The sequence below is a fragment of the Lissotriton vulgaris genome, chromosome 8 (assembly GCF_964263255.1).
Source record: "Lissotriton vulgaris chromosome 8, aLisVul1.2, whole genome shotgun sequence".
Taxonomy (NCBI): domain Eukaryota; kingdom Metazoa; phylum Chordata; class Amphibia; order Caudata; family Salamandridae; genus Lissotriton; species Lissotriton vulgaris.
In genome coordinates, this window is record NC_141696.1 from 1,499,810,985 (window position 1) to 1,499,823,835 (window position 12,851).

The 12,851-nt window shown below is 46.7% G+C and overlaps 1 protein-coding gene across 2 annotated transcripts in view; it reads left to right on the forward strand.

The window, feature by feature from the left end:
- GRAMD1C (GRAM domain containing 1C) overlaps positions 1–12,851 on the forward strand; it is a 1,543,720-nt gene that overhangs the window by 1,371,446 nt on the left and 159,423 nt on the right. For both annotated transcript variants that reach the window (XM_086935588.1, XM_086935589.1), the window contains one exon: positions 8,893–8,950. In XM_086935588.1, the coding sequence (XP_086791714.1) occupies positions 8,893–8,950 (58 nt within the window). The remainder of the gene's footprint in view (positions 1–8,892; positions 8,951–12,851) is intronic.

Consider the following 12,851-nt stretch of genomic DNA (forward strand, 5'->3'; position numbering starts at 1 on the left):
TCAGTTGCTTCTCTACGTTCTCTAATTTCGTGGAGTGCTCCGTCTGCTGCGGTATAAGGTCATCCAGCGCTATTTTTTGCTCTGCCACTCGATTCGCCAACTTGTTATGGTCCGCCTTGAGTAGGGACAGGCCGGTCGCCATATTGTCTATGCGCGATTCTAGCGCGTCACGCGTATTTCATTCAGGATCAGATCTAGCTTGGCGTCTTGCAATCCCTTACCGGTCGGCGGGATGATGTCCATATTGGAAGAGGCCAGTGGGTCTTCGGAGCCCGTGGACTGTACGTCCGTTCGGGCGCCCTGGTCCTGAGGTTTGCCCCTGTTTCTGCCCATGGATCTTGTTAGCAGGGTGGCGCTGTAGTGGATGCAGCAGCCCGCGGCTGTCTCTCTGAGCGTTCGGCAGTGGTGTTGGACTGACCACTAAGTATTGGGCAGGGGTGGGTGTAGCGAAGGCCTCGGGGCTGGTAGGGGTAGCGTAGGTTATCTTGACGAGGCGCCAACGTGGGGTGGGTCGGCGCGCCACCGGCGTGTCTATATGCAGGTACAACCCCAGGTCCGTGGAGGTGGTAGGCGGGAAGGGGTGGTGGGGACCAGGCCACTGCAGAGCGATCTTGTCGTGGCTGTTGGAAGCGCGGAAGGGTCCGGGCTGCAGCGCTGTGAGAAGGCGCCAGAGCGCGAGGCTCACCACCCCTCTTCTGGTCCCTGTACCTGAGGCCTGTGGGTCTCCACTGCGTGCTGCTCCGTGTCGATTGACCGTCTCCGAGCCTCTGGCTGGCGGCTCCTTGGTAAGAGTGGCGAGACTGCTAGGGCCCGTGTGGTTTCACCAAGCCCTGACGTGGTGGCAAGATGGCGCCAGGGTTTTGACCATGTCTTGCCGAGCCGTTGTTTAACGCAGGTAGCCTGTGCAGGACGAAGCTGGGTCCTCGGCGTTGGCAGTGGGTAGTGCGCGCCGCCCGCTCTGTGGGTCTCGGCCCTGCGGCGGAATGCCGGTGGCACACCAACTTCGTGGGCGGGCGGGGGGGGCGGCACGGAGGTGCTCCTTCGTAACAGTGCAGGCGACCTGCGATGAAGCAGCAGAGCGGGGGGGCAGCGGAGCCTCAGTGGGGGTGAGGACTCTGTATCGCAATATGGTAGTGTATGCGGAGCCCCGCAGATACATCCCCTGGTGAGGCACACCAATATGGATCACAAAAAGTGGTTCAACTTTCGTTTATAAGTCTTTGTTTATTTCATTTCCGTGATTGTATACATGTAGTTCATTTAAGGATAATTGAATCCGATATTTAGTAGCATATCAGGAGACAACGAATGTTGTAACACATTAATATTTGAACATTAACCTCCAATGCATTTCGGGCTTAGGTGCCCTTGGTCACGGAGAGCTGGGGAGGAAGCAGAAAGGGACGACAGTGAGGGAATGTGCAACGACTAGACGGGTCGGGGAATCTATCAAAGTGCTATGGTGTGTGGGCTTATCAAACAAGTTACGAGTGCGCGAGGCTACAGTGAAGGGTGGGGCATGTGATGGGAATGTTACCGTCAGTGAGGAGATCAATATCTAAACCATGCTTTCAAGAGTCTTACTTCAAAATTACGCGTGGCGTCCTGAGACGTTGTCAGTCGGTCATCCGTTCGTTGTCTCATGCGCGTGTGAGACAAACTGCTTAATATTTACATAGACAGTGATGACGGACTAGCGCCCGGAAAATACGGGGGCCATTTTAGAGTGGTACAAACTAAAGGATAATGCGTAATGCAGTACATGCATGGGAAGATAAACAAAGGTGAAAAGGAAACCAAAATACAAATAAATGAAAAATGAAATAAAGAGGAGTGTGAAGCAGCTGAGCAATGCTTTGTAAATGGTGTTACAGGTAACAGCTAAATTCTGTACGGTCATTGAGCCCATGGGGCTTAAGGGTTTGAAGAAGGTAAATCCATTCAAGTTCTCTCTTGAGCAACAGTTTGGTATTGTCAATGCCTTCTTTCTTGGGTACAACCTCTAGGATTATGAATTTCAACTGGGCGATGGTATGGCGTGCTTCCAAAAAATGCAAGGCAATGCTGGATTTGTCAGATTTTAGTCTAATGTTAGACTTGTGTTCATTAAGACGAGTTTTGATCTTGCGTTCGGTCTTATCGACGTATAGTTTGCCACATGGGCATTTGAGGGCATAGATCAAGTTGGTAGAATCGCAGGTGGCGTCTACATGAAGTTTGATATTGTGTCCTTTCATAGGGTGTTGAATTTCATTGCCCCTGATTACACAGTTGCAGTGGCCGCAATTCAAACAGGGTTGAGTGCCGCTGTGACGTTTGGGTGACTCAGTGGGATTAGCCAATATTTCTTTAATGTTTCGGCTCCTGGTATGAGCAAATATTGGAGGCTCATTGAAGATGCCCTGAAAATCGGGTTCATTCTGCAGTATTGGCCAATGCTTCCAGATGATCTTTTTGTACGCTGCACTCGCAGTGGAAAATTTAGACACAAGGACCATGCGTTGCTCTGTGTTTTTGTGAGTCTTAGCCAGGCAATCCTGTCCGGATATGTTGGCAACACGAGATTGTGCGTCTTGCAGGACAATATCAGGGTAACCACGTGCCCGGAATCTATCTGACATTTCCATCATACGTTTGTGGACCATTGTCTCGTCGGATACAATGCGCTTGACGCGCAGCATTTGGGAGTACGGGAGATGTTTTTTCAGAGAGCCTTGGTGGAAACTGGCAAAGTGGAGAGCATTATTTCGGTCTGTACTCTTTCTATGAAGATCCGTGACTATTCCATCGGCAGTATTCTTGATGTGGACATCTAAAAAGGCGATGTCACTTTCACTGATTTGCCATGTAAGTTTGATCCGAGGATCTTTAGTGTTTGTCTCCATCAGTTGGTTGTGAAGGGATTCTTTAGTGTCTGCCCATTGGAAAAATAGGTCATCAATGTACCGTAAGAACAGTTTGGTATGTTTTAGAAAACTTGAGTTGGTGTATAGGTATTTTGTTTCAAAATTCTCCATGTAGGTATTGGCGTAGGACGGGGCGGCGCAGTTTCCCATCGCCATTCCTGAGAGTTGCAGAAACCACTGATTATCAACTTTAAAGTAGCTGTGATATAGGGTAAATATCATTAATTCCATCAGGAACGTTTGCATGTCAGAATCAATGTCGCTTTTGAGTAGAGTCTGTTCTATTGCTTCGATGCCCCCCGCGTGGGGTATTGATGTATATAGCGAGCTCACATCAGCTGTACAGAACACTAAGGGTTCGTGACAGGAAGTTTGGATACTGGATAGTTTCGTGAGGAAATCTGTAGTGTCTTTGATGTGACTCAGTATCGCACCCTGTGGCACCGGCAAGTAGAGCGGTGGAAATCCGATCCCGGGTCCCGATTGGACCGCGAAGGAGGCTGGGGGTAGGCCGGCCAGGCCGGTCACTTGAGGCCGGGGCTTCGCCTCGATCCGCAGGCCGCAACAGGCTCCGTCGCCGGAGCTCTCCACAGGAGCGGTCCCAGAGGGGCTACGTGGCACCGTTACACGCCGCTTGCCCCCGGAGACAACCTGGGTATGGAGCAGGTGGGCTGCAGGCAGGGGAACACAGGATAATTAGCTGGTTTTCAGGGCATAGGACGGAGCTGGCAAACTACACGTCCACCATCGACGGCTCCAGGCCACGCCCCCCTCCCGCCACTCTTCATCATTAAACTGAAGTCTGTCTTTCCCCCAACACTCACGTAATCGATCAAGTGGGTCATGGGTGTTGTTAATCATATTCTTATATGTAAGGGAGATCGCTCTATGTGGAAGGTAGCTGTCTAGTAAACGGTCATCTAATGGTGAGGATTCAGTGTGGATTGTGCCTTTGTCGCTGTGATAGCATGGCAAATTTGCAGGTAGCGGAAGAATTCTGTACTAGAGAGCTCGAATTGTTGCTGGAGCTTTGCAAATATAACCATGTCACCCTTCACCTAAAGATCTCCGAGATTGGATATACTGATCAGATCCCATTTATCAAAGCCTTTTGTGGACCAAAGGTACCTAGCTGCACAGAGTCCCAAAGCGGCATCACCAGTGTGAGCTTCCGATCCCAACCTAAGCTTTTATTGACGGTGTGCCAAATCAGAACAGTGTGTTTGGTGGGGCCGGTGAGGGAGAGGGGCTGGAATACAAAGCTCTATTATAGTTCCCTCCGGGGAGTAGCCATCTATCCATGGTAAAAGCTGGGTCGTCGGGCTGGCGATAAGTGCAGTGATTAATGGCAGACAGGTGGGACGCCCAATAATATTTCCGAATATCAGGGAGGCCGATACCTCTGTGGTACCAGTTAGGACCAATTTATTAAGTGCAAATCTGGGCCTCCCCTCTCACAGCAATTCCTGGTGGTTCTTTGCTGGTCGTTCGTGTCTGGTGGGTTTCCTTGGGCTTGTTCTTTTGGTTTTTATGGCCTGATTGCTCTGTCTCCGTTTTGTCTGGTGGGCGGGCTCCTTGGGTGGTTCTGGCCTTCTATTTTTAGGTCTCGCTTAACCCATTCCTCAAGGAATGGATAGGGGAGAATTATAGTGGGCAAAATAAGTCCTCAAACCATCGGGCGGATTTCAAACAGTTCACGTGAACACAAGCACGCGCTTTTCCCCCACACGAGCCGCCTGTCTCCCACTTCAAAGGGATCCACTCCCCCGCCCACTACTTCACGGCCGCCAGGCCGTGTCTCGCATTTCTCCTCCCCACATCATTGCCAAGAGCTTGTATAATGTGTGCTTCGAGCCTAAGGATTCCACTGCTGTCCGGGGTGTGACTCTAGTCTCGTTTTCTGGCACTCGCCCTCTACTCGTCTAAAGATCCCCCCCCCCCTCGAGCCGAAGTTATCAGAGCGCTTTACATGAGTACCAGTTGCATTATAGCCTGATGCATTCAAGGCAGGGGGAAATTAAGTGATTTGCCCAGAATCAAAGTATGTTTGAGCGTCTCTGCTGAGACTCGAACCTGCTTCCGCTGCTTGAGAGTCGGCTCTTGCCGTTACGCCACATCCTCTCCTGAAAAACTATTTTGACCATGGGTGTTCAATGTGGTATGTGAGGACTGATTCCACACCACATTCCAGGATGACCACTGATTATGCCAAAGACTTCCATTTAGGGTATTTATATTAAATTGAGACTTCAAAGAAAAGCTGAAGGGAGAAAGTAGTGATAAAATCAGTTCAAGCGGATGTTTTCATCTTTCACATTGGCGCTTTTACAGCATTACTCGTGCTTCGTGCTCTTGTGAAACAGTATTTCTTAAGATTATCACTCGACAGAACGTTGGTTTTACTCAAATGTGCATTATCGCTTAAAAGCATCTACATTTTCCCAAGGGAACCGCCCTCACTCTATCTATCGCCCTTTATCTATCTATCTATCTATCTATCTATCTATCTATCTATCGCCCTCACTCTATGTATCGATCTATCGCCCTCACTCTATCTATCGCCCTCCCTCTATCTATCGCACTCACTCTATCTACCGCACTCACTCTATCGCATCACCAAAGCATCACTCAGCACCACCACAGCATTACTCAGCACCACCACAGCATCACAATGCGCTACCACAGCATCACTGAACACCACAGCATCACTCGTCCCCACCACATCACTCAGCGCCACCCCAGCATCAATCTGCGCAACCATTCAACAACAACTGGTTCAAATATGTTCTCTCAATGTTTCAAGCTTTATTACAAATTTCACAAAAAGATGTTAATATTTCACTTCTGTTATTGGATTTTCGTCACAATAAAAAACACTGAACATAATCGTCACAAAAGTTATTTACAAAAGTTTAAGCTATTGCCATTATGAATTACAATAACTTTTATTTAAGTATTAATTATTAAAAAAAATTCAAAGCCATTGTTATTTGTAATATCAATACATCTAAGTCACTTAAATAAAACACATATTGCATTACAAATGCTATAGGTGTCACATTTGTGAAAGTTATAACTATTGGCATTGTAAATGACAATGCTATTAATTTCGCTATTTTCAAAACCAACACATACATAAAAAATGTGTCATTTACAATACCAATAGCTCAATCTTTCCTAATGCGAGACCTATTGCATTGCAAATGCTTGTTGTTTTCTGGGTTGTTTACAGTCCTTGTTTGTGTCCCTGAGGTCCTGTTCAGGGTGCTGGCCGGTTGCTTCCTGTGGTTCCCGCTTTATGTGCTCCCTTGGGTGGCTGCATTTGGTGTAGTTTCCTTGGTGCGCTTATGGGGTTGGAAGGCCGGTTTTCTGCTTTGGTATTCTCCACTTTGTCGATGAATGGAACGAGGACATAAGGGGCCTAGGGGTAATGCTCTATTGCTTACTGGGAATCTTCATTACTCCGGGTCCCATTGTCCTCGTCCTAATCATACCTCCCTCCCTCCCTTCCTCCCAGGCGGCCGGCCGGCCTTCCTGTGTGGGCTTGGTTGTTCAGGCGGGATGCTGCGTAAGTACAGCTTATGTACTCCCGGTGAGATGGGCAGTATTAGGGTCCCAGCATTCCTCTTGTCTTTTTTTCTGTCGGGAGATGGTTATCTCCACTTTGTAAATGAATGGTACGAGGACATAAGGAACCCAGTGTGATGAAGATTACCGGTTAGTAATAGAGCATTGTGCATCTAGATCTACAGGCTTAAGACAAGCCCCTAAGAACAGCCCACAGTAAATGAGTGCATATTTTTACTGAATGCAAATTTATCTGGCTGTTACTGTGGCTGGCATTCCTTGCACAATTTTTAAAAACATGTTGAAATGGGAGGTACCAAATTGCCAGACATATTTTTAAAGCTGTACAGAGCCTCACAGCTCTGTCTTTACATTTGTATGCAGAGACCAATCTGGAGATGGTTCGTTTATTGGTACCAGAAATGCAGCAGAGAGTGGAGGTTGTCTGATGCCATCCTTTTGTACTGCAAACAGCTTACTTTAATGAGGAGATGTCCCTTGAAGTTCTGTCCACTGAAATTGGCCTATCTTTAGATCAGCCTGTGTTTTTTGCCCCAGAATGGTCAAGCAGTGGTTACTTGTGGTAAGTATGGTTTATTACTGAAATGTACATATAGTTGTACCCCTCACAGCCGCCATGAGGTTAACATTAAAATGTTTCAGTTAGAGGAAGGACCCACTGTCCTAGCTTTTCAGCATCTAGTCTTGAATTTGTTATGAATGAGTGTGTTCTGCTATTGCAGTCTTGCAAAAAGGCAGATAGAAATCTCATATCCGGATGCCAGCCCAAAAAAAGGAGGGCATACTTGCTTTTGCACCATTTTGTTTCTAATTGTTGGTGCAGTTGTATATAGATGAAGATCTCGATTTGTGGCTAATTCACTGCATTGCAAACACCGACTCTCTCAATGCAGTTGTGTTTGCCGCATGGTGATTGATGCTATTTTTTTTTTAAATAGGGGAATCCCCCAATACACCCCACGCCCCAATACCCCTGCTTCCTTCCCAGCCTGTTGACCGGCATTTCACCACCTACAACTGCAGTGCTGTCTAATTAGGCGCTGTAGTGCATGCTGCACAATTTCTGTTGGCAGGAATGTAATGTAAATTAGTTTTATATAGCATGTATCTTGTTTTTTTTTTTATTCTGGGGATGATTACCATTCTAGTTGAGCTGGATCTTAAATTCCACTGGGAATGTACCAGGTGAACAAATTCTGAAAGTATACAGGACCGATATGGTGAAGCGCTTTATGGACCAGGCAAAGTGCCTTGAAAATGATCCTCCTCCTGACCGGTAACCAGTGCAGGCCTTGCAATGATTGGGAAATGGATGCAAACGTAGGAATTTTTAGAAGCATTCTGGCTGCTGCATTCTGTAAGGATTGAGGTTTTTTCACCTGTTGCTTCTGGGCGCCCAAATAAAGGGCATTACAATAGACAATTTTACAGGTAACAAGTGCCACCTTCACTGTCTTTTGTAGGTCCTGGGGGATGAATGGAAAGATTTTCCTAAGGACCCCGAGCACAAAAAAGCCCTAAGAGGTGGTTTGATTTATTTGTTCTGAGACGCCCAGTTTAGTATCAAGGATGACACCCAGGTTTACGAACCAGCACCAGTAGCTGTCTGAGATCAGAGAGCCACCATGACAAATTCCAGAAAGAATGCGTCCTGAAGGCCATACAACGAATATCTCTGCAACTCTTCTTCAGAAAGTACTGATCAGAGCCATATCTACCATGAGAACAACTGAAGCAAGGTTTGGATGCCATCAGGATGGAAGAAGAAACTGTTTAGCAGCTGTCGTAGGATTCTGGTGTAGGACCAGAAGACTCTCTAGAGGTCCAAGAAACACTTAACTCTTAGGATTGTAGTGTAGGCCCAGGGAAGCTGAACTGCGCTAGTCCAGGAGACATTAAATGATCATCTTGGGATTCTACTGTAGGTTCTTGAGACCCTAAACCCGTGTAGCTGCCATTTCAGGATTCTAATGACTGGCTAGGAGACACTGTGCAAGTTCAGGAGATGCTGAACTGAAAAACAACCATCTTAGGATAGCAGTTGCTGCTGTCGCAGTATGGGTATAGAGGGTCCACGTGAAACTGAACTGCATGGGATCGTAAGCCATCTCTAGTGCTAGTCCAAGAGGTACTATACTGCATATCAACCATGACAAGGATTGAGGCCCAGGAAACGCTGAATTGTTTGACAGCCTTTTCAAGGTGAAAGGGAGTACGTGTCTAAGTGCAAGTGAACTCTATAGTAGCCACCTGAGGATGGAAGCATGGGCCCAGGCAAAATCAATTTGCGCATCAACCATTTTAGTGTGGCAGTGTGGGTTGAGGAGAAACTGAACTCTGTGACAGCCAAAGTGACTTTATACCATTTCAGTTAATAATCCACACTTTTGCCTTTTAGGAAGAAGACCAGCAACTGGCAGTGGAAATACAATGATCGTGATGGTGATGAGCTTCTTGTGAGTATTTCTTTTTTATTAACCATCTTTTACGTTTTGCTACAACCTGGCAGTCAGTTTAGAAAGTTCTGCTTGGAGAAAAGTGCCTAGAACCAAATGTTTAAAAGAATATATTTTCCGAAGATTTTCTTTGCAGCATTATTTATTTAAAAATGGCTACTATTCTGTATGGAAACTCATTATTCCCCTATGTTTTTTCAATTAAAACGTGAATTTTATGTGTAAAACAAGTATCATCAACCCAAAACTAAACAGAAAGCCAACCATTGAGTGCATATTTTGCAGGCTCCTAGTGTGCAGCACCATCTTAATACCATTTTAACCCCGACCATTGAATTAATGGATCGTGTATTTTCTTTTTATATAGGTCAGTACACCAATAGCTGGTAAAGTAACTCGGTGGTGGAGGGCCTGCCCACAGGCCGCTGAGTGATAGGCTAAAATCCACACCGGGCTGACTCAGTCTTTGATCCTTATGAGGTCACAAAATGACAAACCATTGAGTTGGATAATATTACCTTTTAAAAACCACTCCAGTTTGAGTATGTTCCATATGCATTCTTCTCATTATTACTGTTATTATGAGTAATAGTGTTATTATTATAAATAAGCTCTTGCCGCATAAGGCTTTCATCCATCTACAGTAATACCATAAACGTCACTTCTTAGACAGATTGGTACGACATTTTAGCATAAAAAGCAACATATAAATACAACCATACACCTATGCAGAGTGAAAATTTCAATGCTAACGGTCATCCTGAATAACACATGGGTTCTCCAGCATTGGATTTTTTATATATTTATATGCTTGAAGCATTTCCGGTCATCAGCCTTGGGATCCCAGGGACTTTTAATTGAAAGTGCCGAACTCTCTACTCCCCCTCCATATGTAAAATGTTACACCCATTCCTGGAGACTACCTTGATCCTACCATCGAGATGACGGCCCCACCGGGAAAATCGCTGGTCTCCAAAATTTTAAAAAACATTAGACAAAACGCCGCTCCGGGCCCTAATGGTCTTCCTGGGCACTTATTTAAGACAAATATTGACTTTTGGACCAAAAATCTGACCCATCTGTACTCCGAATGTTGGCTCCTGGGGGAAGTTCCAGATTCGTGGAGAGGCTTGCTTTTACAGCCTATTCACAAAAAAGGCCCAAAATCGGAACCCGCCAATTACCGCATGATTGCCTTGTTGGATATTGAGGGTAAAGCTTATGCTAGCGCCATCCTGAGGGACGTCGCAGACTGGTCAAGTGCAGCTGGCATCCTTCCATTCTGCCAAACTGGATTCAGACCTGGGTCAGCCACTGTTGATAACATCATCGCTCTCGCTTTCCTGGCGCATCGTGCACGGTCAGGCAAAAGTCTTCCCCTCTTCACCTGCTTTGACTACTCAGCGGCGTTTGATGGGGTCGACCGTGCAATTCTGTGGCATAAGCTGGTCCAATGGAACATCAACCCGGGGCTGCTAAGAGCGATACAGTCCCTGTATCAAAAAACTTGGGTGCGCATCAAACTCTCAAGGGACCATGCTTCTGCTAAGATTCACACAGACAGAGGCCTAAAACAAGGGTGTGTGCTAGCCCCATTATTATTCAACTTATACACAGCGGACATGGAGAGGGCCTTGACTGGCGCCGCCCTGGCCACTCCAAAGATTGGCGGGCGCAAAATATACTTTATGCAATATGCTGATGACCTTGTCCTTTTGGACCATACGAGAATGGGGCTGCAAAAGCTGCTGACTGCACTTGCCGTATACAATGACAAAAACAGGCTTGTAGCTAATCGAACTAAATCAAAGGTTATTATATTTGGGCATTACCCAAGGAAAAAATCTTTGAAATGGAGGCTAGGCAACCTTATGCTGGAAAGCACACAACGCTACATCTACTTGGGCATTTGTTTTCAGGAGTCGGGGCTCCCAAGTGCCTATCTTAAGTCAATCCAGGCCAAAGGTAAATCCATCACCTATGCCATCTGCAAGCTGCAAGCCTCCCTACACAGCCCGACTACTACCGCCATCAGTAGAGTGCTTAAAGCCAAGCTTATGCCGGCACTCAACTATGCCCTCCAGGTATTCCCGGGCAGACTGAGCCATGAATTAGAAAAAATTAATTGCAGGGCAAATAAGAGACTTTTTCACCTGCCAAGCTGCACCAGAAACATCCTCGTTTGACTGGAGTTCTCACTCAAGCAGCAAGACCTGGAAGAGCTCGCCGCCTTAAGCAAATACTATTTTCTAACAATGGCGGCACAAGAGAACACACTGAAGGCAGTCCTGAAATGCATTTTCAGAGAGCCAGGGAGCCCTTGGTCGGCCACCCTCGAAGTGGCTAAGGCCCATCTTAACCTCGCCATGGACTCCTGGAACCCTGAATATGTTACATATTCTGCCATCAAAAAGGCGATTAAAAAACAAGTGCGTGCACGGTCACGGGAACTGGATCTGGAGTCCTTGAGGAGAAGAAAAGACCTGAATGAGACCCTGTGTCTCCCGCACACCCTGCACACTCCTAAACAGCACCTCTCGCAGGCAGTGGGCAGGGCAGCCCTCCATAAGATCTTGGCCTATAGATTACACCCATTGCCCTTTAAAGAACTATACCCGTGTGGCAAGGCCAGCCTAGGCGCACAGGAATGCAGGCTCTGCAGCTATAAACGGGAGTCATTGGCACAACTTCTCTTCTGTTGCCCTGCCCTTCGGTTGCCCCGCAGTCTTTATCTTAGGCCACTACTTAGACACTCTGAGTTAAGCTCTGGAAAGGATGGGATTTTTCACCTTTACACCCTGTCCATGGTAATGCACATGGCCGCTTTCGGAAAGTTCATCTTCCAAGCACGGGCAATGCTGATGTCTTCTACTGGTCGGATCACAGAGTCTTTTGCCGGCCCATGAACCTTTTCCTTGGCATCTCCTCGTTCTTGGAGTAACTATTTAAGTCGATTTTCGAAATTTTCTTGATTTTAACTTTTGTATAGTGATGACTTTTGTATTTCTGGTTTTATGTAATGGTTTTCAGTAACCAACAATAAATATCATTCATTCATTCATTCATTCATTCATTCATTCATACTCCCCCTCCATGCCAGGCTCCCCGGAAGGAGTTCTGCTACCTTGACATAGGAGTTGAGCTATCTAGCAATGGTACATATATGTGGAGTTAAGTGTAGAAAACCTATACATACTTGCCTTTTGATATTTTGTCCCTTAATATTTTTTCCACAATATTAGTGTCTCGCAATATCCTGGACTCACTATTTAAGAGCCAAATCACATATTTGCTATATGTCAGTAGATTTCAACCTTTTCTTCAACCCAGTTGGAATTCTGCCAGCCCTGGTCCTCCGCTACACTTTGTGAGTTGTTTGAGGCCCTAAGAGAGGTTCAATCTTACATCAAGGAGGCGCGGAACATTGAACACTTCGGGGTTAGAGGGGAGGAGGGGGCAGCCCTATTGGCTGATTTCACTGGCAGTGCCCCATAAAACCGGATGCCATTGACTCGCGCAGCGGACGCACGCTGGACCAGAACAGCTCTCTGCTCTCCCTGGTATCCTTTTAAGCAAAATTTTAAAAAGCCTATGTTTCAATTAGGATAAAAATCGCTGCATTTTTAGATTTGTTTTAAATAGAAATCTGTCACTTACCCGCACTCCTGCACTCTTTGACACCCGGTTCCCCGCACCTCACTGGTCCACCACTGGATTCTTCCCGATTGATGTGGAGGGAGGCGCGGAACATAGAACACTTCCGGGTTAGAGGGGAGGAGTGGTAGCGCTATTGGCTGATTTCACTGGCAGCTCCCAATAAAACCGGATCCCATTCACTACGCGCAGCGGATACGCGCAGCGGATACGTGCAGCGGATACGCGCAGCGGGCGCGCCAGCGGC